This window comes from Lentinula edodes (assembly GCF_021015755.1).
Source record: "Lentinula edodes strain Le(Bin) 0899 ss11 chromosome Unknown C8R40scaffold_13, whole genome shotgun sequence".
NCBI lineage: Eukaryota > Fungi > Basidiomycota > Agaricomycetes > Agaricales > Omphalotaceae > Lentinula > Lentinula edodes.
The window spans coordinates 571,118-598,216 of record NW_025764319.1 but is presented as its reverse complement, the minus strand read 5'-3'; the positions used below and the strand labels follow the sequence as shown (position 1 = coordinate 598,216).

The 27,099-nt window shown below is 45.9% G+C and overlaps 11 protein-coding genes across 11 annotated transcripts; 5 read left to right on the top strand and 6 right to left on the bottom strand.

The window, feature by feature from the left end:
- Positions 1-76: 76 nt before the first annotated feature.
- Positions 77-1,666, bottom strand: C8R40DRAFT_1099900 (uncharacterized protein). The gene is made up of 6 exons (XM_046227877.1): positions 1,562-1,666; positions 1,422-1,509; positions 876-1,350; positions 672-777; positions 557-618; positions 77-501 (listed from the first exon to the last, which is right to left on the bottom strand). Exons 2-6 carry the CDS (start codon positions 1,430-1,432, stop codon positions 328-330), a joined length of 828 nt encoding a protein of 275 aa, XP_046087529.1. The 5' UTR covers positions 1,433-1,509; positions 1,562-1,666; the 3' UTR covers positions 77-327.
- Positions 1,667-1,761: 95 nt separating this feature from the next.
- On the top strand, positions 1,762-4,379 carry C8R40DRAFT_136015 (uncharacterized protein). The gene is made up of 6 exons (XM_046234142.1): positions 1,762-2,434; positions 2,486-2,912; positions 2,964-2,992; positions 3,040-3,311; positions 3,370-3,872; positions 3,926-4,379. The coding sequence occupies exons 1-6, from the start codon at positions 1,872-1,874 to the stop codon at positions 3,962-3,964; spliced, it is 1,833 nt and encodes a 610-aa protein (XP_046087528.1). The 5' UTR covers positions 1,762-1,871; the 3' UTR covers positions 3,965-4,379.
- A 186-nt stretch (positions 4,380-4,565) lies between these two features.
- Positions 4,566-5,695, bottom strand: C8R40DRAFT_1169551 (RTA1 like protein-domain-containing protein; the record flags this gene model as incomplete). The annotated part of the gene is made up of 5 exons (XM_046231390.1): positions 4,566-4,772; positions 4,825-5,040; positions 5,098-5,336; positions 5,395-5,556; positions 5,623-5,695. 5 exons carry the CDS (start codon positions 5,693-5,695, stop codon positions 4,566-4,568), a joined length of 897 nt encoding a protein of 298 aa, XP_046087527.1.
- A 639-nt stretch (positions 5,696-6,334) lies between these two features.
- On the top strand, positions 6,335-6,819 carry C8R40DRAFT_1160240 (tRNA intron endonuclease; the record flags this gene model as incomplete). The annotated part of the gene is made up of 3 exons (XM_046229987.1): positions 6,335-6,437; positions 6,499-6,660; positions 6,707-6,819. The coding sequence occupies 3 exons, from the start codon at positions 6,335-6,337 to the stop codon at positions 6,817-6,819; spliced, it is 378 nt and encodes a 125-aa protein (XP_046087526.1).
- Positions 6,820-6,865: 46 nt separating this feature from the next.
- C8R40DRAFT_1042638 (peptidase S28) lies at positions 6,866-9,187 on the bottom strand (the record flags this gene model as incomplete). The annotated part of the gene is made up of 14 exons (XM_046224100.1): positions 6,866-7,065; positions 7,125-7,266; positions 7,332-7,394; positions 7,451-7,475; positions 7,525-7,611; positions 7,666-7,687; positions 7,745-7,932; positions 8,039-8,224; positions 8,286-8,342; positions 8,398-8,683; positions 8,751-8,792; positions 8,918-8,990; positions 9,048-9,073; positions 9,139-9,187. The coding sequence occupies 14 exons, from the start codon at positions 9,185-9,187 to the stop codon at positions 6,866-6,868; spliced, it is 1,446 nt and encodes a 481-aa protein (XP_046087525.1).
- Positions 9,188-10,288: 1,101 nt separating this feature from the next.
- Positions 10,289-12,473, bottom strand: C8R40DRAFT_1169549 (succinate-semialdehyde dehydrogenase; the record flags this gene model as incomplete). Its single annotated transcript, XM_046231389.1, has 14 exons — positions 10,289-10,760; positions 10,819-10,969; positions 11,024-11,097; positions 11,153-11,328; positions 11,379-11,511; positions 11,571-11,577; positions 11,628-11,711; positions 11,768-11,774; positions 11,834-11,866; positions 11,912-11,947; positions 12,000-12,071; positions 12,131-12,246; positions 12,306-12,399; positions 12,450-12,473. 14 exons carry the CDS (start codon positions 12,471-12,473, stop codon positions 10,289-10,291), a joined length of 1,479 nt encoding a protein of 492 aa, XP_046087524.1.
- A 186-nt stretch (positions 12,474-12,659) lies between these two features.
- Positions 12,660-14,209, top strand: C8R40DRAFT_1042862 (uncharacterized protein; the record flags this gene model as incomplete). The annotated part of the gene is made up of 4 exons (XM_046224117.1): positions 12,660-13,096; positions 13,156-13,253; positions 13,310-13,643; positions 13,708-14,209. 4 exons carry the CDS (start codon positions 12,660-12,662, stop codon positions 14,207-14,209), a joined length of 1,371 nt encoding a protein of 456 aa, XP_046087523.1.
- A 362-nt stretch (positions 14,210-14,571) lies between these two features.
- C8R40DRAFT_1042892 (uncharacterized protein) lies at positions 14,572-17,007 on the bottom strand (the record flags this gene model as incomplete). Its single annotated transcript, XM_046224120.1, has 6 exons — positions 14,572-15,419; positions 15,477-15,707; positions 15,758-15,786; positions 15,839-15,867; positions 15,925-16,327; positions 16,376-17,007. 6 exons carry the CDS (start codon positions 17,005-17,007, stop codon positions 14,572-14,574), a joined length of 2,172 nt encoding a protein of 723 aa, XP_046087522.1.
- A 593-nt stretch (positions 17,008-17,600) lies between these two features.
- Positions 17,601-18,728, bottom strand: C8R40DRAFT_1042544 (uncharacterized protein; the record flags this gene model as incomplete). The annotated part of the gene is made up of 3 exons (XM_046224091.1): positions 17,601-18,107; positions 18,170-18,427; positions 18,483-18,728. 3 exons carry the CDS (start codon positions 18,726-18,728, stop codon positions 17,601-17,603), a joined length of 1,011 nt encoding a protein of 336 aa, XP_046087521.1.
- A 3,391-nt stretch (positions 18,729-22,119) lies between these two features.
- On the top strand, positions 22,120-24,546 carry C8R40DRAFT_1185465 (Oxoglutarate and iron-dependent oxygenase degradation C-term-domain-containing protein; the record flags this gene model as incomplete). Its single annotated transcript, XM_046233000.1, has 4 exons — positions 22,120-22,419; positions 22,484-23,062; positions 23,115-23,984; positions 24,046-24,546. 4 exons carry the CDS (start codon positions 22,120-22,122, stop codon positions 24,544-24,546), a joined length of 2,250 nt encoding a protein of 749 aa, XP_046087520.1.
- A 1,039-nt stretch (positions 24,547-25,585) lies between these two features.
- C8R40DRAFT_135263 (uncharacterized protein) lies at positions 25,586-26,973 on the top strand. Its single transcript, XM_046234141.1, has 5 exons — position 25,586; positions 25,645-26,284; positions 26,343-26,711; positions 26,762-26,834; positions 26,887-26,973. The coding sequence occupies exons 2-4, from the start codon at positions 25,880-25,882 to the stop codon at positions 26,783-26,785; spliced, it is 798 nt and encodes a 265-aa protein (XP_046087519.1). The 5' UTR covers position 25,586; positions 25,645-25,879; the 3' UTR covers positions 26,786-26,834; positions 26,887-26,973.
- The last annotated feature ends 126 nt before the right edge of the window (positions 26,974-27,099 follow it).

The window sequence follows — 27,099 nt, the reverse complement described above, 5'->3', positions numbered from 1 at the left end:
ATATGCACTGGTTCGCGTAGTATGTAGACATTTTGGAGCACAGGAGCATCAACGATCCCTTTCTTTCTATTTATTGGCGAATCAATGGTAACCGTTTGTCTCTCATTAGAAGCTTAGATCCGGAGTAGTAGGCATTGTTGCAAGTTGCAAACTGCAACACACTTGGACTTTCCAAAATACTGATCAAGTATACATAGACATGGAATTGAAGTGGATTCCTCTTCTTGTGGAGCTCACCTTGAGTCTTACTGCGGAATTACTGTAAAGATAACAACGGTCTTCAAAGCTGTAACGTTTAGACGTATATCTACATCAAGTCAAGCAAATTCAACGTTTTCTTCCTCCACGAGGGTTCGGCTTTTTCGGTCCATCTACATCATCCAGAAAACCGCCAAGCTCTAAAGCGTTTCGTGCTGCTTGATTTATATGTTTGAACCTGTCTGGACCTAGATGTATACCGCCGTAATAACGTGTTACAACGACCAGCACGTTATCAATTTCCTTGTCAAAGAGGTGGCGTCGTGAATAGCGAAAGATCAAGGCAATTTTCACTTACAAGGATTTGTAACAGATGCGATAGTCGCCCACCAGCAGCAGTTTCACCGTCGTCGGCATTGTCTGCGGGAAATTACTGTAGCAGATGAATTCGACAACCATTCCAATCGGCGTACCTTGGTGAAGGATCTTACCAACCTGGCACCGCCATGCATTGATGGTAGGATGTGCTGCACGGGCTATATGGCGATCGGACGATAGGTAAGAAAGGATAAGTGGGACCTGATTAATGATTGTCCGAGGGATATGTACGGAGATAAAAACGGAAGTACTTGTGAGCTCAAGTCGTATCTTCCAAAGAGAGAGAAGAGAGTAGCTACCTGAGATGGATCTGTAATAGCACAAGCTCGTCCAACAAATGTACTTTTGCGATCTAGAATAGGCTCTGCTTCAAAAATTTGAATACCTGAGGGCAAATCAATCGTTTCTTGCGCGTTTGGGGTATATGCCACTTCATCCAGGGCAGCAGGCTGTCCAGCCAGATGATGGGATTCAGAGGCATATTCACGTAAAACCTCGCCTGCCTTTTGTGCGCTCAGGTGATCCTCATACCATTGAACACAGCGATCTAGGACATTCTGTAGACCGTCAAATACACAAACGGCACCCTTGGTCCATTCGACTCCGTTAGCAGAAATGAACGTCCGCAGGACGGAACCAAAGAGGACAGAGTCTACACCAAAAGCTCCGATATAGCGTGAAAGGAGCTGAAGCTGGGGAGGTGACTCTTCGGGATAGGTAGTCAACAAAGATATCAATACTTTGATTTTTACATCGTCGTAAGGGGATGGAAAGCTGCAGAGATTTACAGATTATACGTTCTGCCGTTAGCGCAAAAGATTTTCGCGGTGCTGATCAAAACTTACTCTATTGTCATCTCGAAGCGAAGTGTGTCATCTGTTGGAAATCTCTTCCACGAACGAATAGCCTCATCTCCATAGATCGACTTCAACACTAAGGTGAGCGTTTTAAAGTTAGTGATTTATAGTTGTACATGCGTCCATACCCTCTATCTCTGAGCCAACAACTTCATGGGCAGGGGAAGAAAGTAACTCTTCAATGAGCTGGTCCACTTGTTGAAGATCATGAGGAGATGAAGGACGTGAAGAAGCCATTCAAATTTAATATTACTTGATCAGATTAGTCAGTTTCAAACATATACCCATATGGAGGATACATGCGATCGGCTAAAGCGAAGCATAGCCTGACGATCTTGACCATGTACTATCCCATTCGTCATTCAAACAAATTCTTCGTTCATTATAAGCAAAGATTCTGCAGCTTTCAAGAACTCAACTTTTCTCTTCCTTCTTATTATGAAGCGCCAAAACGACACATCCCGCTCATCGTCAGCGGCCTCCAGCCGAGCAACAAAACGAACAAAGTCTGTTCAGGCCTGCGCTAAATGCAGACAACAGAAGACGAGATGTGAGATCCTTGATAGCGCCGACCAGCCAGTCATCAGGTGCCATCGATGTAAAGTTCTTGAGGTGGAGTGCTCGTACCAAACAATGGACCGAAGTCTCTTTGAGGTTGCTCGCACTAAACCTAAGGGTGATGAGCATGGCGAATGGCACGACAGAAGCTTAGATGTGCTATCAGGCTATTCTGGTACTCCGACCTCGAAGGATGCACCGGGTAGTTCCAATGCATCGCTACCCACGGATCTCTTTCCCAATAAGCCTCATCTGCTCTGGGACTTTCTTCGCACTCCTCAGGGGTCTTTGGATTGGTCAGCGCCACTACAAGCCATACAGGAGCTCATGAAGCAGTCTGCTGACTCTTCCGAATCCCGTCGCTATCCTCCCCCTCCTTCAGTGCTCAACGATTCGTTGGATAGCATTCTCTCATTGAATCAGATTCAACACTTAACATCGCTGTGAGTTACCTTGCATCTTTATATCTAGCCAATCTCTCATGTAATGTTCAGATTCGAACACAATTACCTGCCGTGGTTGAATTTCGTACCTATTCGTGAGACACATAGCCCTATTCTCGACCTCGTGTATTGCACGATTGCTTCGCGTCATTTTGATGAAGCAACCCGGTCTGTGGTCGCCCCAAGACTACAGTCCTTGACCGCAGAAATTGTCGCCAAAATGATATTTCAATCAAGAAGATCAGAAACTCTCGAATCGATCCAAAGTCTTTTTATTTTATCTCTATGGGCGCCAGTCTGTGGTGCTGATGAGGACTTTCGCGACGGCCGTCTCCTCGTTGCGTCTGCCGTTAGCATGGCTCATGATATGCGCTTGAATGACGCGTGTCAAATAGCAGCCAGACTTCGCGAGAGAAAGGCTAAGGGAGAAGATGTTTCTGATCACGAAATGTTCGACGCAATAAACAAAACCCGGCTGGTAAGCATATCCAATTCTTGTATCATTGCAAAGATTAAATTCCAATCTCAGTGGATCGCTCTTACGAATGTTGAGTCTCTGTGAGTCTTTACCCGGAATATTCCATTTTCACTGACAAATTATTCAGACTATGCACGGGGAGCGGACGTCATCCACTATCGAAACGTACCGCAGAATATCTGACGACGTTCCCTTTAACTTCCAATCTTCCTTCAGATATGGCGTCCGGGCGAGATCTGCGCCTGAGGCTTTTGGCAGAACTCTTTGACATCACTGAAGCCGGGCTAGCGATTCGTCTTCAGTCGCTATCAGAAGCCGATGTAAACCTTTGGTACGATGGTTTCGTTCATGTCTTGTCCAACCTGAGTCGTGTTGCGCGCATTTTACTGCCTTTGGCTGGTGCGTATGGGGTCTATTCTGTGTTCTTGCCCTTTATCGCTGAAATCCTTTCTTTTAGTGGTCGGCGATTTTGATGTATTCTACTTCAAAGCACTTAACATCCTAGTGCGGACCTGTCGACTCCTCATTTTGTACCAAGCCTCCGTCAGCGCACGGCAATACTTTGTTCACAAGGATATTGATAGACCTTTTTGGTTCAGAGAAGTTCGTCCTTATGGGTTGCTCATTCTCATTACATGGGGCAAAGAAAATATGGCAGTCTCAGAGTCGATCCTGGTTCTTCTGCTCGAGCTGGATGTGCGGTTATTAGGGACGTCGCCCGATTATATTTTCAACATGATTGCCTTTGCTGCCAGTTATGTCATCGGTTCGAAATTTCTCGTCCTGCAATCCCTCGGAATTGATCTTCCCGGCTCCGGCGAAAAGCTTCTGTGCCGAACCATCGACAAGTTGAATCAATGCTCCTATTCTCCGGATTCCCCTGCTAGGAAATGCGCGACTCTCATTTCTTGGATGCTTTCGCTGTGGGAGGACAAGCTCGCCTCCCTAGACCCGCAGAAAGTACGTTCTACGACCAAAAATACGCACGCTCCATTTGAACCCTTCCGAACCAGCCATTTCCGCCAGACTGCCACTACTTCCATCGATTCTAACCAATATTCACCTCCGCAGTCCACCTGCATTCGAGAGCCTGCCGCTCGATTATCTCAACAGCCTTTTGGTCCTTCCGCGTCAACGCCGGCTGGTGACGTGGACTGGTACACTTCAGTGTTCAACGACGTTTCGCTCTGCAATGACCTTTTTGACGATAATGCTGCATATGGGCTCTACGACTCACCATCTTCACTCTCTAGTTCACAGGTAGAATTATGATATAGAAGGGGAGCGAAGTGAAGAAGCGGTCGTACCGTGTATGAAATATATCTCTCTCCTTAATCTTGGTACAAGTATGTTATAATAGTAGTGCACAGTACATACGATGTCTCTTATTACATTGCCAACGAACCGCGCCACACTGCTGTATCGAAAATGACCGCGAAGCGGTATTGTACTGGCGTCTGAATGGTAACCAAGTCAATTGCTACCAAATGCTCCAAAGACCTTCCATTCAAGCGACATTATTATTCTAAGTACATTCGATAGATGGTATGTAGGCTACTGCCGTTCCATAGTAGTAAGATAGTCCAGGGATTACAGGGCCAAGATGAAAGAGTGTCGGTAATAACCATAAAATCGTCGAGTAAGTTGATCCAGTTATACTGAAGAGGTTCTGACTTTCTCCATCGGTACTGCTTCTGCTATCGAATCACGATCGAGATAAGGGCCGGGCCAATAGAAAATGTAGCCCACGATTGCCAGGAATAGAGGAAGGGTGTCGAAAACATAGAGATAAACTTCGCGAGTACGGATAGCAGTTCCTGGGTCAGAGCAGGACTCGGCGATACGGAATATAGTTCGGACCTAGAGGTTGTTGAGATATGCGTGCAGATAGTGAAAATGGAAATGGACTCACGGTAATGAAGAATGAAGACACTCCTAATAATTTGTAGATCTTCCACCAGGCTTCGTGACCGGTTGCAATGCCTTCTTTGCGACAGCTCCTCCAAGATAAGAAGTACAAGATGAAGAACATGTAATAGGATGCAGATTGGAGAATAACTCCAACTTGAAAGACCGTCTTTCCTGTGTTAAGGGTAGAGGTCTTTGTAAACATGGCAGTACCTGCAGCCTAGATTCAAAAACATGTATTTAGAACCAAGAAAAGGAGAGAGATATGCATATATACCTGAACGATGAAGGTAAAGACATCGCTGAAGATGAAGAACCATGAAACATAGTTGGGGGGAATGTAACTATGTCGTTTTCCCATGCACCTCCCAAGAAGTCGACCGTGGACGATGTAATTGAATGCTAGGAATGTTGCAGGAGAGCAGGCAGTCAAAATTTCTTCAGAGACGAATGGCCCGCGTTTCTGGTGAGCAGGGTTATTCAGCATAACACGAAGAATGAATCCAAGACCCATTGCTGTAAGTTATGCCAAAGAGTGAGATAGTTGCGCCGATAGATTTGGAAGTCGACTCACCGGTGGAACCAATAGGTAAACAGAGTGCCCACCAATCTCTTCGCTTGAAGACGTGCCAAAAGAAGCATACAGCGCACGTAAGGTATACAACAACGGCGACGATAGCGGCAGGTTTACTAGGTGTATAGCCGAGCACTCGTACTACGTTGCTGACGGCGCGTCCTACGATTAATTTATGTACATGAGCCATGGGATATCAACAAAACTGAGGAACAACAAGAGACGCACTCTGTATAGTTCCAAATACATCCACATCTTGAAGGGAAGTCAGCCACAGCTGGAATGCGATCCCTGCAAGCATGGTCTGTTTGAACAGGCTGGATAAAATTGCCATGTTGCGTGAGGCGGGAAATAGTGAAATCAAGGGATAATGAGTGTGGCTTAAATACAAGGTCTACAGATCTATCCAGATCCAACGGAGAAATTCAGCGAAATCGCTTTGCTGATCCGGGACGTCCGTGTGCGTGCTGCACGATCGAATGGACTCCGAAGGTTTTTGAGCATGGTCGTTCACATTCAAAGGTTGCTCCAAAAATTTTGGTTGTTCTTCGATGGAATGTATGTAGACTTCGATTACCATCTTTCTACTTTTCTTGTCAGAGAAAGGCGCAGAAAAGTGTAGATTCAAGTTTAATGAAGCTACCCGAAGAGTACTTGCGATACCTCAGGGGCTGATGGCAACTTACATTAGCCATTTTCACCGAAGGCACATACAGTTTCATTAGCCGCAAGGCCGAGCGTAGCGTTACAAAAACACTACTCACATGCAGAATAATTAATATTCTCAGCAGCAACAGCATAGCGTATTGAGACATATCCGAACTTCAGATGTAGATCCTGACAAAGTAATAGAAACAGGAGTAAAAATTCTGAAAGACTTCGGTGCGCATAATCAAAGTCAAAAGCCCGGCCCGCCGGTTCATGTTGCCTCTTTACCAAGATGTTAGAGATACACCCTTCATATCCTGCGCTTGCTTCTGTTGCTGAGAAATATCCCACTCATCGAGGCTCCTTGTTCCAAACCTACAATGACATTTTGCTAGGCAAGTGCTCTTCAATGGCTAAGAACAAGTGCAATCTGACTTTAACGACTTATCTTTTCAGCCCAGCAATGGCGCGATGTACAAGTGATAGACCTAGGAAAGTGTAAACGGGGTGCACTTCAAGGGAGAAGACCGAGGACCGCCGCGGATGCGGATTTGCTGCTGCATATCGTTCCATGTTCACTCGCAGAATCAATTTCGCTAGCATGGTACGACGCTGAATGTTGCTCAACACGAGTTGAATTCACTAACACTTAAAAGGATTCAAGATGTTTTCGCGGCTCTTGTAAATCCGCCTTCAATATACCTCGCCGTCGTGTCAGATGATTCGTCGATTGTGTACTATAAACTCAGCTCTGGAATTGTGAAACCATCCATTTGATAATTTCTCCATTACCACCATCATAAACTCAGCCAACAAAATCCTTTCAGTTGCTCCAGTCGCTCAACCATCCAGAAAAAATTTCCAACGCGTGCTGCTGGACTGCACCCACAGATGGATCCGCTTCGCCAAAATCCACAATCAAATCCGAAGCATGGAATCCATCGCTCACAAAAATCGGCTGCGACACGGTACTGGGAATTTCTAGACCATCTGCCGACACCGTTCCTTCTCTCCACGGATCTCCTGTTATATTATTCAGTTATTGATATTGAAGTAAACAAAGATCAAGTGGAATTCCACACGTTTTCCGTTAGCGAAGAACAAACGATCCAAGGAGACGTTCCATCCACCGTATCGTTGGTCCGAGAGCGCTGCTGCGCCATCAGCCATGGGTGGGGGGTTTGTGGTATTGAAGACGTCCGAATACCAATAGTAACATTGTCGCTATCAAGTGTGCAAGCCGATCGTCTTTCAATCAGAGTATTTGAGTCCAAATTGTCAAGACTCACTATGTCGTACTCAGGCTGGACAATACGACTCACTAGGGCAGGAACCCCTGGCGGCGGGCTGCTCTACAGCTCAAGTTAGATTCCTACAATACAATCAAAGCAGAGTCTCTGATTCGTACCTGCGAAAACGAAAGTTCATTGCATCTACGAAATATGTCAGAGTTCAGGAATGAGGTAAGTACATGCAGCATACAGAATCCAATTCCACGACCTATACGGATTATCAATTGTTGTGTTGGTGAAATATGTCGCGGTGCTGTCGTAGGAGTCGAGGCATGTGCTGTCGCGACTTTGTCAAACTATACGGACGGTAACAGGCCTTACAAAAACATACGCTATGTCTTCGGCTCCACACACTTTACGACAGTTATAATCGAGACAACCCCATTGACGACTGTGCATTGGCCACTCACTAGTTTCCAGATAAGACTCCTTCCAGTAAGCACCCCATGCCGCTAAAGCATGTTCTAATCCCCATCCGTCCATTGACGCAGATATACCTTCTTTGACTTCCAACGCGTCGCAAAACTGGTAAAACGCTGCTCCAGGCCCAGTAGTTGGCTGCATGTCTTGCCAGTCCCAGAGGTTGCTCCGTACTTTTCTAGCACAATCAGAGGGAAATGTACGAATTTGGATGGAATACACATACAGGCTACACGTTGAAACGCAAATATTTCAATCAATGGTCTGAAACAATTGTGAGGTACATACCTCCGGCAACGTCATCCAGGTGCTGAACGCTACCCATTCCAAAGGTATTCTTGATTTCTTGGATTGCGGTCATGTTGTTGCCTTCGAAAACTTCAGTGATATGTTCAATTACTACCTGCACGTCTGCAGAACAGTTGCCGGGCATGTTTTGGCGGATGGGCTCAAAGTATCCCCAATAGTCACTGTCAGATGTTCAGAATGATAAGTGTGTCCTTTCTTTCGAAGTTGCTCTGACAAACGTACTACATCGCTTGAACAGGAGCAGATGAGGCGTAACCTGCGTAGAAAAGGTTGGGTTTGCTTGCATGTTTTCTATCAGAATCCAACTAAACTGTCTATTTCAAAGTCAACTTACTTGTACATGGCGTAACTGGTTAGTGCTCCCGAATAGCTTCCACCTACCATAATCCATGGTGCGTCGAGGTGATCCCCACCGGGCATCGGTAGATGCACGTTATTCACGAAGTACTCGATATCATCGATACTTTGCTGAAGTGTCAGATAACGCAAGTTCTCTCCGGTGAGAGACGGAAGAGGGTTGCTCAATCCAAAGAAGCGGTGCTCAAGGACGACAGTAGTTCCATTCTGCGCTTGAGAGAGGAGACCGTTGAAGGTGACGTTGGTCAAATATCCTACGTATTCTGGTCAACGGGAGGCATTTATTAGAATCTATCACTGATTTCTTCCACTCAAAAATAACTGGCTCACGAAACGCATTTTCTTCGCCAGGGGTGAAGAATATAACAGGACCTGTTCAGCATTTTCAACCATGATACTGCCCACAACCAAAACACAAAGCATCGCTTTTGAAACGACGTACCGCCTGTGTATTAAATCAGAATTTTCCTGCGCCGCAACAAGGGATTTGAACTAACCAGATTCATAAAATTCGTACGTATGCCAAAATCTTTGTTTGAAAGTTCCCTTTGACGGATCATTGTGATCAATCTATGTACAGAATGGATTGATGAATCCATAGATGGTATCAAAGTATCTCGCACAAACCAGTTGATCGAAATAGTATGTCGTATCTTTGTCATGGGGAATCAGCCTTTAAACCTGTCACTTTAGAGTATATGGCTCATCAACAACTGACTGTAAGGCGGAAGCTGAGTTCCATTTCGGCTGATCACAGGCCTCTGCATCAGCTCTTCTGCGTTCGGGACGCTCGGAAGGCGCATCCTACTGTGTTCATTCAACCCGGCACCTTTTGTGCTGGAATAGCATAGCAACGCTGCGAGGAGGAAGAGCGAAGGAAGAATCGAATGAACGAATCGCATCTTGGGGATTCGCGACTCAAAATTTGGGCTACATATTGCCGTCTCTTAAAGTGCTTCTCCAGTGGGAATGCGAATAGGCAAAAATCGTAAGAAGTGCTCCAAGTATCAGTTACTCCGAGATAGATACACTGGAAGCTCGAATCATACTATCAGGGGAAGTCATTCTCGTTAAGTCAATTGAGATACGAAGGTCAAGTTTCAGCAAGCGATATTCGTCATATGGACAAGAAGGACAGCTGATATGAGACAGAGATAAAGATTGCCTGGTTATTAGTATTAATATTTGTAATGTAGCATTTTTACTCCAATCTTCTTAAACGTATCCCATACCGTAGTAGCAAGTTACCATCTGAGCTCGAGTATGCTGATGTTACTGTGTTTGACCTCAGGCTCTTAATTTGTAAGTTCCTCGGATATTGTGCCATACAACTTCCAGCCTCCCACTCAAAAGGAGGCGTCCTCGGAGGAGGAATACCAAATTTGACGGCCCTTGAAGGCCTGATTTAAGATAAGTGTAATTGAGATCAAACGGCTCACTTCAAATTCGTGCACAAAGCCGAATACAAGTCCTTCAGGGACAGACATCTTCGCCAGGAGTTGCCAGGCCCTTATGATTGATTTGGACTGGATGGAAAGTTATTACACGGTGTGGTGCGGCGGAAAGCATATTCGATACGCCGTATTCATGCAAGGACACAAAAACAGGGGAATCTCAAACAGATAAATAACTATGATTCGAAATTCGAATGCGCTGGTCGAGGTGCGACGTTTGATCATCTTGGAATGATGATGCAGATGACGATGCACGGCCAGTCCTAGCCTTGACAGTATTAGTACCGGTGTGAGCGGTGTCTTCAGCATACAAACATATCGAGGAAACTTTATGACAAAGCGTCATACAGATCAGTATTGATACACATACCTACTAGTACAATACCAACATCATTTGTGCAATATGTAAATTGTTCAGAGGCCACCAAAGACAATGAGTTTTTCGTTCATATACTCGTCAATCCCATGTGGACCACCCTCTCGTCCCAATCCACTCTCCTTCACACCTCCGAACGGAATCACAGCTTGACTGATCAAACCAGTATTCACAGCGACCATGCCCACCTCCAATTTCTCAGCCACTCTCCACGCTCGGCCAATGTCCCTCGAAAAAAAGTACCCAGCAAGACCAACCTCGGTAGCATTCGCAAGCTTGATGACTTCATCTTCGGTGTCGAATTTGACTAGAGCGGCGAGGGGACCAAATGTTTCCTCGTCATTGATGAGGGCGTCGGATGGAACATCGGAGAGGACCGTAGGTTGGAAGAAGTTGGTATTTTCGACTACTTTACCACCGACTAGTACTTGAGCACCCTTGGAGACGGCGTCTTCGATGTGACGAGTGACCTTTTCTGTTGCGCGGGAGTGGATGAGAGGGCCGTGCGTCCTAATTAGTCGAAAGTTTCAGTCAAACGAAGAAACGATCAGAGGCGGCGTGTATTCACGTTGATTCATCCAGTCCATCACCAATTTTGAATGCAGCAACTTTCTCTGCCAGACGGGATGCGAATTCGGCGTAGACAGTAGAATGCACGTAGATCCGGTTGGCGCAAACACATGTTTGTCCACTACCTCTGAACTTACACACAATTGCAGCTTATGAATCGTAATGAGCGCCGTAATATGCTTGAAACAGAGTCAATAACTCACCGGCGACAGCTTCGTCAATGTTGGCATCATCGAAAACTATGAACGGGGCGTTTCCTCCAGCTTCCAGTGATACTCTGTATAATGAGTATATTTAAACATTCACAGTCAAATGGCAAACGAAAAATCAACTTCTTGAGAGTAGAAGCAGCCATTCCAGCAAGTAATTTCGCCACAGGGGTTGATCCAGTGAATGTAACTTTTTTCACTATTGGGCTTTCGCACATCTGTTTGCCAACGGCTGCCACATTCTTCTCGGTGGTGACCACATTGATGACACCATCCGGAACGCCAGCGCGAGAGGCAAGCTATGAATCATATGGTTAGAGTCAGTTTAACGAACACTAGTTGTACGTACCTCGGCCAGCGCAAGAGCCGAGAACGGGGTTTCAGGAGGAGGTTTGATCACGGTCGTACATCCTGCAGCTAGAGCAGCGCCAAGCTTGCGTGTTATCATCGCTGAAGGAAAGTTCCATGGTGTCATGATAGACCTAATATGAACGAATATTGTAGACCCAACGATACATGACTCCGTGGAAGTAGTACTTACACGACACCTGGACTAGATTAAGTAATGGTGTATCCTGGTTGTAGGATGAAGACCTACCAACAGGCTGCTTGATAACGATGTTTCGTACATTTTTGAAAGCGGAAGGGATTTGTTCGCCATAGGTTCGGATAGCCTCTTCGGCTAGGGTGAAAGGATCAGTTTTGCGTTGAAGATGATATTTCCTCAGGTCAACTCACCATACCACTAATATTCAACGCAGTGTAAATCATATCAAAGGAAGGTATACAGTCGATGTTCCGTACCTCGATAAATGAAGAGCTATATGTATTCTCACCCTAGGGAAAGTTAGAAAAGGCACGGATAAAATATGACATACTGACTTTTCCTTCAGTGAGCGTTTTGCCGTTTTCCAGAGTCTTGAAAAACAAAATGAGAAAAGTTTCAGTGTTTGATCATGAAGATACCAACTATGAGGCGACCCAAGTCATCATGATGCTGTTGCATGAGGGCATACATCTTCATGAGGATATCATGACGTTCCTGGTGTATAGATTGCGGATGAGGATGGCACCGGGAAGGTGTGTGTATGACGGACTCACTTTGGCAGTCGTTGTACTCCAAGCAGGAAATGTTTTGGCAGCTGCAGCGATGGCTTCTTCGGTTTCAGCAAGGCCCATTTCTGGGACAGTTCCCAGTTCTTGATTTGAAGCGGGATCTGGAAATAGCAGCAAGATTGAGCGCGGACCAAGCTTCGATGTTACTATAAACACGTACTTTTAACAACAATCTTAGCACCGTCTTTTGCATCGACCCATTTTCCGTCAATCAAACCTTGAAATTTGATTAAAGACGGGTCTTTAAGACCAAACTGTGTCGTTTCAATTCCGGTATGATCATCGAAACCTCTCGGATACACACCGCGGAGGCCTGGGAGCTTGCCATTCTGTGACACCTTAATTGAGAAGATATCAAGAGAGTCTGGGGCTTTAGTAGTGGGGTTAAGAGAGAAGAAGAAAGGCGGTGGGTGATCATGGTAGAACTCGTCTGATTCGCTTGCTTGTGAGAGAAAATGACGTCTAGATTCCGGCGGCAAAAATATAGGCAAAAATCGGCCCGGATGATATAGCAATGTCTTCTTCGAGTTCCTCCTCCTCCAGTGGTTCTGCGAGCCCCGAGCCGTCCTTAAAACGCAGAAGGGAGGGAAAAAGCGCTGATGGTGTTGAAGCTACCCAATCTTCGTCCAGTGACTCGGATTCTTCCGATGAAGATGATGCTCCGGCTCTATCCCATGCAGAAAAACGTCGACAGAAGAAAAAAGAAAAACTAGCGGCACGCAAAGACAAGGGACTGGAACCGCCCCCTTCCAAGAAAAGAAAGACTGATAATCAAAAGGAAGCTACAGACTCCACTTCCCAACGACAAAATTCAGTCTGGGTAGGAAACCTGTCGTTCAAGACGACACCGGACGCTTTGCGCAAGTTTTTTGAAGGAGTTGGAGAGATTACACGGATAAATCTGCCTATGAAGGTAGCTACAAGACCAAACATGCCTGGAGAGAACCGGGGGTGAGCAAATTAATCCAAGTTTGTTTAGACTGTGTCGAGTTTATCAATCATTGCAATAGCTTTGCTTATGTCGATTTTGCGACAGCTGATGCCAAGAATGTAGCCATAGCTCTTTCTGAAAAACCATTACTTGGTCGCAAGCTATTGATCAAAGATGGTTAGTGGTTCTTGTCTGATTATCTACTTACGATTGTCCTCATTTCTTGCTCCTAGGTGATGATTTCGCAGGGCGGCCTGCTGCACCCGACGTCGAAGAGTCTTTAGGTGGAAAGACACACTCAAAAACTGCTCTTAAAATTCTTCGAATACAGAAACAACCTCCTGCTCCCACACTCTTCTTCGGCAATCTACCGTTCGAAACGACGGAGGATAATATACGTCAGCTACTCGATGCGCACAGGAAGAAGCCTAGGAAAGATAAAGACAGCAAGAAGGAGGAAGAAGATGTCGAAGAAGAGAAAGACGAAGGGAAGGGAGAGAAGGAAGAGGAAAACTGGATACGAAAGATTCGTTTGGGTACATTTGAGGACAGTGGGTTGTGTAAAGGGTACTGCTGATTTATTTTGTATAACTCCTCCTGTTCACTCATGTCTTCCCGTTTTCACTTTTAGTTTTGCCTTTGTTGATTTCTCCAGTACTGACAACGCTACATCCGCCCTCATAAACCCCAAAAATCATCATCTAAACGGTCGAAACCTTGTTGTCGAATATGCTTCCGCAGATGCTGTCAAACGAGGGCCTAATAAACCGAGAGCTGTGGCAGGAGAAGGTGGACCGGGTGATTTTAAGAGAAAATTCGGACCTAGGGTGAATGGGTCTCAAAATAAGCCTTTTCGTCGAAATGAGCGTGACGTTGGTGCGGGCGATGAGAAGTCATCGAATCGTCGCAAGGACAGGCTTGACTATCGTCATAACGCCGAGGAGTCTCAAACTGTGGATCATGAAGAATTCAGCACACCTCAGTTCGGCGGCAGACCCTATAGAAAAGACCAAGAGGGTGTTCCTCGACACAAAGGACCTCGAAATAGGCCGAAGCCTGGTGCTGCACTAGCACAAGCTAAACGCCAATCAGCCGCTATCGTACCGACGTCCGGAAAGAAGATCGTCTTCTAGGGTGGAATGCCTATTGCATTTCAAATGGGATATTGTATATGCCATTTACTCAACATATCATAGTCGTCGGGACTTCACAACACCATTGATGGTAGGAGCATGTACCATCTATTTTGACTAGACAATTATTTGGAAATCGCTTGGCGTTATCAAGGAGCTTCTCTACCTTAGATTCGAATCTAGTAGGCGGGGATGTGAACTCGTCAATTTCTATGAGGAGTAGAAACCGAATACTATTCATCTGTTTAGTATGAGCATTGTTGCGGCATACCGTCTTTTGACAATCAGAATTAATACAATATTTACATACATTAGTACACGGTCAAGAAAATCACAAATCCGTGTCTACCGCCATCTTGATCCTAGGAAGGTATACTCTCAAAGCCAGGTGCTTGTGAGTTCAGATTCTCCATGAAGGTAGTCCAAAAGGTAGCATCCATGAGCATATCTGAGGCCTCCAGCCACTCATGTCCAGCCCCAAGTCCTGAAAGCATAGATTGATTCGGGTCATCCGGAGAAGGAAATTGCATCTGTGGCTGTATCGGCTGTTGCTGTTGTGGCTGATATTGAAGGTCATCCTGGACACCGTTTGGTGCAGAGAATGACGATTGCGCTTCGGAAGGCGTGTCTTCCACTGTCGTGCGTTCGGCAGACATCTGAGGCATCATTCTCACAGGATATTCATCGTTGTCCTTCTCCTCTTCTCGCGCTGCACTAGCCGCAGGTCTTCGAGTGTTTCTAGTCTCCCAGGCATGTACAAGTCTCATGATGAAATGCGCGCATAGCGCTGGAAAATGCTCGGGCGAAGATGCAACATGCGACAACTTTTCGGCGACAAGGGAGATGAGCTTATCGTTTGCCCACCCGAGGTTCACACCGTTGAGCTGATGCATGGAAAAGTTGGAAATAATGATCCACGTTGCGGAGAACGTGACAAGGCAAAAGACGTGGTCGGGTGCAGCGGCGAGAAGGGCGGTGTCATTCTGAGATAGGAAAATGGTAAGGACTTGCTGTGCAGAATCGATAGCTTCATGTCCGTATATCAAGGGGATAGGCGTTCCTCTATACAGTGTCACCATCCACGATTGAGAGTTGTATCCATCCATGACGGTACGCAGTTCCCGAAGAAAGTGGTGCAACAATACAAGGTTCCAGCCGTGGAATTGGAGTACACACATGCTGAAGAAAAAGGGTTCATAGCGTGCTATTACTAGGGGAGTAATCAGAACAGTGAGAACAGTTGAATTTTCTTAATCATTGAGCTTACCTGGTAAGGGTTTTATGAAGCTGTTTAAGCAGCGTATAGTTCGCATCAGCTGCTGAGTCTCGATATAGAATGCCTCGAAATTTGACGGGCTGCGAAGACGAATTTTGCACCCTTGTTCTACAAGATCCAGCATCTTCGAAATAAAACCCAGACGAACTTCTCTGGCGCTTATATCACTCTTAACAGAAGTTGGGTCAATGAATTTCAAGTCTGCCTCGGTGGTCCTAGAGACTGCAATCGAAACGTCAGAGTCAGCGTACGGAAACAATAGTAACACTCACTAGGTGTTCGTCCAGTGCCTACACAGATCCTGAAAGCAAGCATGTGAGCAAGCATCCCAGATATTAGGACTAAGGACTCACATCGATTCTGTCGTTGAGGTCATCAACCACTGGAAAGAAACATGAGCACTGACCATTGTGATGATATACATAATGCAATAACTCACTAGACGGGTTTTGTCAGTGAGATCAACTAGATCAGGCGAAAGGGGAGCCTGAGCCCTGAGCAGAGATGCCTCTGATAATCCCAGACTGATTGCAGAGCTGACAGCTGTACAAGCAAGAGCTCTACCGTCCCTCTTCACGCTGTACCCTACATTCGTGAGCGGTGACCACAGAGAAAGAACCAATAACGCCTCGATGGATTCAGCGTTTGGTTCAGAGCCCAGTTGCCGATTGAGGAACAAATTTTCAGTAAGTTTCTGCAGTCGCGGAGATACAGAGGCACGTGTAACGCCATCGAGATGTCGTGCGGCGACAGTGCAGCGGATGAGGTCAAGGAGGTCACTTGAGGTGTTTTCTGACTCCCGAGGAGGAACACACATCCACGGTGCATATCGTATCTCAAAACTTTACGGACTAGTCAGTAGCGCGCTGTATCTTCAAAATAGGACGTACATTTCTAGCAACCGGTTGATCTGATTCTGTGTGAGTACAGCACGAAGATCACGGTCTGTTGTGGAAGGAAGTCGCGATGATGAAGAGGAATAGAGGTTGTTCTTGCTCGCAAGTTCATGGATAGCTGAAATAGGCGCAGCAGTCCAGTCAAAACCTCCTTGTCCGCCGCATGGACCCCATGGAGTTTCTTCCGATACAAGATCCTCTGGTCGTAAGTCCCTGACTTGTTTTGCACTGCTGGTATTGCTAGCATCATGGTAAGGTCGAGGGGATGGTTCTGATGCAGAAGGAGTGGGAGAAGGCAGTTGATTGGGAGGCAAAGGAGGACAAAAGTGAGTTGACTCCGGAGGTGAAGCGCTGCTCGAAGCAGATGTTGGATTTACCAAGATTGCTCTGGATGTCTCGGGGTGAGATTGAGAAGATGGAAGGTGGATGATATTCGAGGACTCAAAAGAACATTGGACGTTCAAGATTTTGCAACGATGGCAAGTTATGCCTTGAGATGGGGATGGGAATTCCAATAGCTCGCATCTAGATTTATGCCGCCGACAATTAGAGCATGCTTGACTGGCTTTACTACGTTTAGCGGGCTTATTGGAGTTGAAGGATGAATCGTTATTGCGCTTCGACATGAGGGTTCAGCGCAAAATTCCGGCTTGCAACAAACGTACGCCGTCGGCAGATCCGAACGAGCGTCTAAAAGTGTGAGCAAAGTTTGGCTTATAAGTACTACTGAAGCTAGCTGAACATAGCTGAACACTAAACAAATACATCAATCTATATTACGATCCTTCAAGGCTGAAAGACACGCGGAAGTACGGAAATAAGGAGGGGTTGCCTAATGAAAACGGGGGAAGAACTTGTCGTGCCCAATCCCAAGATATTAAGGAAAACCGAAAAGAGGTAGACGAAACAGCAGGAAAGGGACACGACATACCAGAAGAACAGAATAGTGAACTGTGAGTGTGTATACGATAAATCTTGATAACGACAACCAGGACCACTAGAGACAAACAGATAGCAAATGCGCATGAGACAAAGAAGTAAGAGAGGCTATAGAACACAGATCGTTGAATGGATGAGGTGACGTAGAGGGATGATACAAAAACAATACATTCAAGGGACAGGTAATAGACAGCCTACGCACTATCAGTTATCACTTGAAAAACGTGGACGGGGAACAGGTAACATACCGAGGATCATGAAAGTTGTTGAATGAACATGATCAAACCTTAGCTGACGATGAAACCGAGCCCGAACTGTAGGACGGTAGCAAACCCTCATCGGGATGTATAGGTAAACTGATCTGGCCTGAGCCATTCAATACAGACTCGTGGTGAGCGCGAGAATGATGATGACGGTGTCTGTGAGAGTGACTTGACCGGCTAGCTTTTTCATCAGTCTTCGACGATGTTATCCACGTCTCTATAGCATTCTGTCTGAGATTTCTTGCCATATCTTCTGGCAGAGAACGCAAGGGCAGAGGAGCATACATCACGACCTCTTCAATGTCATTCGGAGAAGGTTCGATGTTGCTTGACGACTGTGATGACAGTGGGAATGAGGTGATCCCGGGGACACTCTGGGGTAAAAGGAGTACTCGCTGCATCGATCTACTTCGGGACGGAGACCGAGTGTGGGTCAGCTGTGTGCTATTCGCTACAGGTGTGCGTTGAGAATGATGGCGAGAAAGGTGGGAGTGATAGATGCCAACTGCCAGGAGAAAGTGCAACTGTAACGGGATTAAATCAGTAAGGCAACTTGAGTGCGGAGAACTTGAAGGATGAAGCTTACCCTGGCGACAAGGATCACAAGCATGACGGCCAAAAAGACGAGACTACTCCTCTTAAACCATCTTTCACAATTCTCGGAGCTCAACCCCAATTCCGCCATATCCCGCATGAGATCAGGGTGCTGTGAAAGACCTTCACAGACACCTAAAGGAAGAGTTGGTTGAAAGATACTGTATCCGATAATGAGGGTGATGAACGCGCAGAAGGAAAAATCTGCGATAGAATAGTCCCGATAGAACTTGACCAAAGAGGGTTTACTCTGTGCCACTGAATCAGTATCATGGCGGCGGAGTAATTAAGGGGAAAGATATGACCTTAACTACGCCAGCAAAACCCACAGCAGAAACAACGGATGCCGCAGAGAAGTAGGCTAAAAGAAGGCCCCAGACAGCCTGAAGACCGTCGAACTTCCACTTGTCACTTGATGTCTCCCACTCAGAAGCTTGTTCCCACTTGAGCGAACGCCATGCAGCCAAGACTTGGAAGGCAACAGCAAAGTTCGAAGTTGCAGCCAAAAAAGTGATGATGAACGAGGCAGACCTGCTAGGATATTTCGGCATAGTTTAGCAAAACAGGTTCACTGCGATAGAGCAACAGCGAGTTAAAATCCCAAAAATTGAGTCCTCTGAGATTTGACGGACGGGAAAAGGCAGTCTCGGAAACGCCCAAATCGACAGTGCTGGTACAAAGCAAAGGAGGAATGAATGGATTTCTCAAAAAAGGCTTACCTAGCTGGGTGCCGGGACATGATACGATGTGGAAGAAAATGATGGAAGCGTGCTGACATATTGACAATAAAATTATAAATGGTTTTCGGGATCAAGTCAGCATTGATTTGTCCGGAGCGGGTACATCGGCAACCGACCACTTCCGCACTAGAGTCAAAGTCAGACAGTCCTCCGATTTCCTTCCGTCAAAAAGCCAGAGGGGACTTTGGCTTGGTCGGCCAGTTCATGTGGCGGCCGTGTGTACCTAATGCTCCATGTCCACGAGAGGGGCTCAAGTATAACATTGCAGATAATAATTTCATAGAACCACATAGAGAACTTGAACACGCCAACACTTCGTTTTTCATTTCTTGTCAAGGCTACTTATGAACGTCTGTACGTATTATATATTATATTGCGCTATGTTTCCAAAACACGACGACCCCCTAAACTATGTATCTTCATTTATCATGATTGAACCAACGCCACCCAACAAACCGCTAGTTCCAGGACAGCGAAACCACTTTCCAGTGGGAAAGGAGGGTCGAGGCAGAAGGAAAGGTGTCGTTTAGTTTAGACCTACTTGGACCTCGCATCATCAAATCAGTCCGAGCTAGTCGATAGTAAACAAATGATGAAAGTAGACGAACAGATATGTCAGAGCTCTAGCCGTTTAGGCAGAGGGGTTGAAAGAGAAAATACACACGGAAGGTTCAGTACTAGCAATCGTCGACAGTGTTTGTCACGTTGATGCGCTCTTGCAAGAACTTAGGTCAACCACGTGTGGTACGTATGCGTCGATATTACGAGGCTGGATGATCAAGTGAGCCCCTGTGAGCCCGTGAGCGTGCTACGCGGGGCAGCTGAAGTGCTGACCACTAAGACCAATTGAGTCTGGATACCGGAGTAATTGGGGAATTGTCAGGAACAACCACTAGATGATTAGTGAGTGTTGAAATATTTTAGAGACCAAATATGAAATTACGCGTAGGGATCATCCTCAGGAATTATGGTTTTTGCCCGCATAAATTGCGTAACGTCGAAAACCGCCGCATTAAGAGTATCGTCATTTTCCTCGTTGTTTTTTTAGCTTCGTAGTCCCCAGGAGTTTGTCCAAATCGACGATGTATCCTTTAACATATCGTTCCTAAAGACTAAATTGGTCAACGAGAGCTGTGCTCGACGCAGACCATAAAGATTAAGGGAAAACGTTGATCCTGTTCGGCTTACGCATTTACACCACGACCAGTAGTATAAGGTAGTCAAGTGTCCACGTATACTCCCAGAATAATACTATTAAGTTTAGTCAAAATAGTTATGAAGGTTTTGCCTGGGGACGAAGCCTCGCGCGGGTGGGCAACACATCGCTACGTGGAAAGCTTGGGCTTTGAGCGTCTGAACGGAGATAAACTCATTAACTAGACACTGCAAATAAGCAAAGTGAGTTCCAGAGTATCAGTTGAGAGCGGATGGTCCGGACGATCGATGACCATATACGTTTCTGAAGTCTAGAACCTCGAAGGTCAAAGAGGAGGGTGGACCATGAACTAATCAGGTAGTACATGAGGCGATAACAATGCCTTCATGTATCGGGAACTTCAAAACTGGACCATGGGAGCATAAAAGAGTTTTGAGAATATATTGTGTTTTTTTGAGGAACCGGCGGGAGGGTACCTCAAAAAATCGGACACTGTAAATGTAGACGCTAGTGGAACAAAGAGGACACCTACCCATGCATTTATCTCCCAGCAATGGGCGGAACAAAAGTGCATGTTGTGGAAGATATGCGGAATGTGAATTGATATCCTATCCTACCTGAGTGAATCTGGAACTGCCCAATGCGTAAGGAACACAGGGAATCGGAAGCAAGCTTTGAAATAGATATTTCACCAGTTGAAGGAGTTGGTCATAGAATGCGCATGAACGTCGACACTTGATTTGCTGAGGGTGTTAGACTCCTTACAAGTCACAAAGCCAGAAATGCACACATTCAAGCAAGTATGTTGGAAACCTGTTAATAGCAGGGAAGAAATTAAGAAGTTTCATTTCATGAGTGGAATCGAGGGGGTTCCAGCCTAAATCTAGATGTGGACCAATGGATTTGCCAGACATAAGAGAACAACATATGGCCGGTTGCGGTATGGTTCTTCAGCTTGGATTGAACCTACTTATTGAAAGTTTGAAACAAGGTTGGAGACGCGGTCTGCAAGCCGAACTTTATGATGAATCTTGTCGGCATTCAAATGAAGCATTGGTGCATCGGAGTCATAGAATGCTGACAGTTGACCCAAGGTTTTGTTTTGTAAATTGAGGTACGTACTGAAACAGTCTGGAGGTAGAAGGTCCGCGTTATTCTACATGCAGGAGAATCACCGACAATGTACTGTATGAATAGATATGGAGAACTTAGTAGTTGAGGGCAGAATTTGAGGTTTTGAGCAAGCCGTATTCATACGTTGGAATCCTATGACCTAGACTTCCGCTTGGACGAAGGCTGGGAAAATCGTTATCATTATCTGAATCAATAATACTCACAATGTGACCGTGTTGCTTAACCTACCTACCTACCTCAGTGCTCGCACCCAGAAAAGTAGTCAATATGTGAATGGACGAAATTTGAATTTGCGCGACCTATGGAGAGTAAGGAAGGTCCCTCATTGGACCGGCCATGTAAACTCCTCTGAATGGCTTCCGTTCATTGGCTAACACTGCCAGCGACCAATAGTCGTTCCAGACTCGTATATTTTCAGTTGGCCAATCACTGCGAATCTTCATTGACCAATCAGGAGAAAAAGCGCATGCGCCGAACGCCCTAAATGTGAATTTGCGCCGATGAGCAGGTCTAGACCTACCTCAGATCATGAGATTTGAAGAATTCGTTTAGTTGTACCACTGCTGGTGGTGTATACATAAATGGAAACATAAACACCGACTTGGACTGGCTTGGACTGACGAATCTTCAATCAAAATGATGAGAAATACAGCAAGAGTCCGATAGACTCGAGAGAAAATGGAGATAATAATTGAGTGATGGTTTGTTACAGAGTTGCAAATTGGGAACATTCGAGGTCTCGAGTCGAGACTTGCTCCAAAGTTCTCAAAAACAGCATCTGGTCCCAAACTCTTTTTTTTCTCATACCCTCAATCTGCTACTTCCCATCTACACCAAAATCACAAACTAATTAGTTCAAAGGCCTACTTTTCGGCCCTTGTACTGTAAAAAGAGGCGTAAAAATCTGCATATATGGCTCGTACACATTCGCGCCCGTCTTCTCCAGAACCTTCTGCCTCGCTGATTAAGAGGATTAAAATCTCACATCCGACATTGCACGTCGCTACCGCTACAAACGAAACTTTGGCTGCTTTCGCTTCCGAGGTTCTCGAGTCATCAAATGTTGCTAAACTGCATAAATTCTACCTCGAAAGCCAACCATTTCACTATGCTCTGGTCGGCAAACTCTTCCAGGATGATCTCCTCAAGAGGGTTAAAGACGAATGTTTGGGCGAGCTAAGCTTCACAGAGAAGGAGACTGACATCTACAAGGTGCGAATTGTCGCTGCTGTATTCGATAAACTTTCGTTGTAAACTTTTTAGCATATATTTACAGGTCAATCAAACAGGCGATTTGGCATCGCTGAACTATCTTGATTCTTCACAATTATCTCTTCTCCCTAACCTCCTCAAACTCCGCGATGCTCTCTATTCGCCTGAATTTAGGGCGTTCCTGCAATCAGTTACTGGGTGCGGCCCTCTTTCTGGTTTCAAACAGGACATGTCTGTCAATTCGTATACCAAAGGCTGTCATCTTCTCAATCACGACGATGTAATCGGCACACGGCGCGTCTCCTACATCCTCTACATGCCGTTGCCGAATTATCAGCTCTGGCAGAGGGACTGGGGAGGTGCACTTGAGCTCTATCCTACGAAGCCTGGCCCAGATGGTCTACCCGAGCCTGAGTGTGTTCCATCAAAGAGTGTCGCTCCAAGTTGGAATCAATTTATCTTTTTTGAAGTACAGCCTGGTCGTAGTTTTCATTCAGTCGAAGAAGTCGTTGTTGGTAGCGGCGGCGAAGATGGAAGGGAACGACTAAGTATCAGTGGGTGGTTTCATGCCGCCCAGGAGGGAGAGGAAGGTTATGAAGCGCCTGTAGATGAGATAGAACTGAAAAGCTCTAGGGAGCAATTAGTGAGTCGAATAGTACATACTCCTTATTCTAGAACTTACCTGTTATATCCAGACTAATACCCAAACTGCCTTCAAATCATACCAATCGTCAGAATCTCCAACTGACAGACCTCCATTACCTGATGTCGAGCTCTCCGAAGAAGATATCACCTTCCTCAGCGAGTTCATCAACCCGGCCTACCTCCAGACACGTACCATGCAATCCCTAGCTTCTCGTTTCGTCGAGGAGTCATCATTAGAACTTCACTCCTTCTTAACCAACTCGATTGCGGAAGCGCTCGAACCTCGTCTGAGAGATCTCGATGCGCATGATGGTTTGGGTCCTGACCGTAATGGCAAAGTCCCACCTCACTGTTCCGGCGTAGATGCGAAAAACCCGGATATCGTGAGCGCTGACGATGCCACATGGTCCCATTTTGCAACAAACGGTACACCTACTACTCCGCTTCCTCTGGGAGGTACACTTTCTGTCAATGGCATTATACCTCCTGTTCCAGCTGCATCTGCTACGCCTGTGGTGCCTAATCCTCCAAGCGCCTGGACTCTCAAAGGACCACCACATAAATGGCGTTATTGCACACTCCTCCCTCCCTCTGCTTCTGCACCAGCTGTTTCAATCACGCCCATCTCAGCTCACCCAAACCCATCCGAGATCTTGCGCAAATTACAGGATGAGCTTTTTCCGTCGCAAGCTTTTCGTGCGTGGCTGGCGATTGTTTCGCGATTATTACCTATAAGGCATTTCGTCGAGGCGAGAAGGTTCCGGCCCGGTCTAGACTATACGTTGGCCACAAGCGAGGAGAAGGAGGCTAGACTGGATGTCGTTCTTGGCTTAACGCCAGAGGTAAAGGATGACGAATCGGATGAACATGAAACACATGCTCAAAGAGGCTGGAGAGCAGCTGAATGGGGTGGTTGGGAGGTCTGTTTCTTTCTCAAAACGGTTTTGAAATAACCATTGTTTCTGATACCTTCATATCCAGTGTTACATGGCACCTCATAATGAAGAAGATGATCCTGCAGTCTACCGTGCTGGTACTTACAAAAAATCAGATGTTCTCGGGCACAACACTACGAAGGTTGCAGATCACGATTCCAATGGTGCCAACGATCACTCGGTAAATGGAACCAACGGCCACTCAAACGGGACCAATGGTCACTCAGTCGACGGCACTAACGGCGTCAATGGCAAAGCCAACGGACACCCCGGGTCTAATGGAAGTAAACACTCTAGTCCTATTGGGAGCCCTGCCCCTGTTGCAAATGAGGAAGGCGAGGAAGCGGCCATGGAAGTCGACGAGGCAGAGGAAGATAGCACGCTCTTGACTGTTCAGCCAGGTTTCAACCGCCTACTCCTTGTACTTCGCGACGAACGAGTAATGCGATTTGTCAAGTATGTTTCCGCTGCTGCCGAAGGTTCACGATGGGACGTTTGCGCCGAGTACGAGGTCGGGGTGGTGCAGGAGGAAGGTGACGACGAATGATCAACTGAATCCTCCATCTAGTGACTTGAGTGTCACGATTTATTGACCTGTATGCCTCGTACATACCATGTATCTTACTTGCTTGCTTAGTTATGTTAATAAGTTTTCTGGTGTCCGATATATTAAACTGAATTTAAAATGTATGTACCATTTCCGGTCGGAGTAGGTGAGAAAATAATGATTAGCTTCTTCCAATTCGACTCTATCACAACTCTATTTATCACAACCATCCTCAAGCTTTTAAATTACAAGCTTCTGTCACAATTCTCTGATTCCTAGAGTATTCCTAGACACTCGACCGGTTTTTGGATTCAAGCACCAGACCATGACAGTCCAACTAGACACCAACGCGCCGCTCTTCTTTGAGCTTATTTAACGGCAAGATCGCTGCTAACTACTATTGTGACAAGGAAGTTAGAACGCGTTTTGGACTGTCGGGGTCGTCAAAAAAACAGTGCTCTTCTAAACTATTGAGCTTGAGTACATCTCTATACATACATGGTTTCAGTGCTGCAACTAATCGAACTAGTAGGATACAGTCTGCCCTAGTCTGCCTCGTAGATTCCGTCATTCCGTCAACAATAAATCAAAGAAGATGATCTGCTGGTAGCTGCTGCCAGTGGTCTATAAAACGCGTACTTCGATGGAAGAAGACGGTAAGCCTAACGGCGACGTCAGCAGGTGAAAAAACTTCGATTGACGACATGTAGGCTCACGATTCGAAGAAATTCCAACATGTTGTAGACTACCTGAGGTTGACTCTCGCTGTGGTTCTTTTGTGGTCTTTGAACAAGGATTAGCATGACGTACGTCGCAATTTTCAGCAGCTGTTAACTTGGTTAATTCTTGCTCATAAGAGTTGGCAACAGCTCAGCGCTCGGATGTGGGTAATGTCAGCGCCAAGGCTGATGACGCTTTTCCTTTTGAAAAAGGCGAAATATGGGGTTTATATGAGTTTGATCAACAGCGGGGCCGGAAAGCAACTCGAGGCCGCTTGCTTGAAGCGATTGCAGCTGGATGTGATTTGAGGACTGGTAAATGTTGGTGAATTTTGTTATATTAAAGACTAATTTCTGCTAAAATTTTGCTTTGAGAAAGCTGCATGCAATAACGCACCCTGCGGATGCCCTGTAATGCTGAAATTACCAGATTGGGTTCACCCATCTTTCGCTGACTAAGGAATTCGCGATTTGCACTCATTCTTGCACTCATTACACCTCATACTCGCGAAATTATCCTTGCTACAGTACTGTGCCCTTGCAATGTGCGTCTTGCCTCATAAACTCCGGAAAATTCGCCGCCCTCTTTTTACCAACCCAAATCCTTCATCACCATGACCTCTATCGAGACTCTATCGAAACCCCTTCAACTTCCCCTCACACCTGGCGTTCTAGAACTCATCAACGCCCATCTATTACAGCTTCAGCCAGAGCAGATACTAGCATGGGCTATCGAGTATCTTCCCAATCTTTACCAGACTACGGCATTTGGACTGACAGGGCTTGTCGCCATTGATATGCTCTCGAAATTAACCACTTCACCACCGCCACTGATATTTCTCGATACGCTGTATCATTTCAGAGAAACTTACGAGCTGGTCGAAGAAGTGAAACTGAAATATCGCACCCCTTTGCACGTGTACAAACCTGCAGAATGCCGCACTGTGGAAGATTTTGAAGCCAAATACGGTCAAAAATTATGGGAAAGTGATGAAGATACCTATGACTTTGCCGTCAAGGTCAGTCCCAATCCTCCTTTTGACGAAGACCGCAACCTATACATCTGTTTCGACACAGGTAGAACCTGCACGAAGGGCATATGCTGAACTCGGTGTTCAGGCTGTGATAACAGGCAGGAGAGCTTCGCAAGGTGGCGATCGCGCATCTCTTCAGCCACTGGAAGTTGATTCAACGGGATTACTGAAGCTGAACCCACTATTCGAGTGGACCTTCCCAATAGTGGAATGGTACATAAGTGAAAACAACGTCCCTCGGAACAAACTTCTATCACAGGGGTATCGTAGCGTTGGTGACTGGCATAGTACCGTGAAAGTCGGTGAGGGTCAAGGCGAGCGAGCAGGTAGATGGGTTGGAAGGGAAAAGACGGAATGCGGTCTGCATAAAGATTATTTTACAATGAAGAAACAAGCAATGAGAGCTTCGGCTGTGAGTCTTACTTCGCTCGATCATGTCAACTTTCTAAACCAAGCTTTTAGGAACAAGATCATCTTCCACGGTAGAACAGACACTCGGTACACGCTTCGATTCTAAGTATATCATCAGGCTTTGGTCAGTATTAATTTTGAACGAAGACGATCATCACACTCACAAGAAGTTCTAGTTCTCGTCCTGTAATTATTATACTGTAATTCGAGTAAATCAATGGATTTCAATTCATCTTACATTAAGTTAATGTTCATTTTTCAGTCATGCTGCGAATGTCGTACTATGTAGTTTATCATTGTGTTCATTTGGTGTCCATTCCGTATGTCGATTTAATGGCGGGTTGAATTGACATAACTCTACAGATAATTCGCAGATAACAGTGATAAGC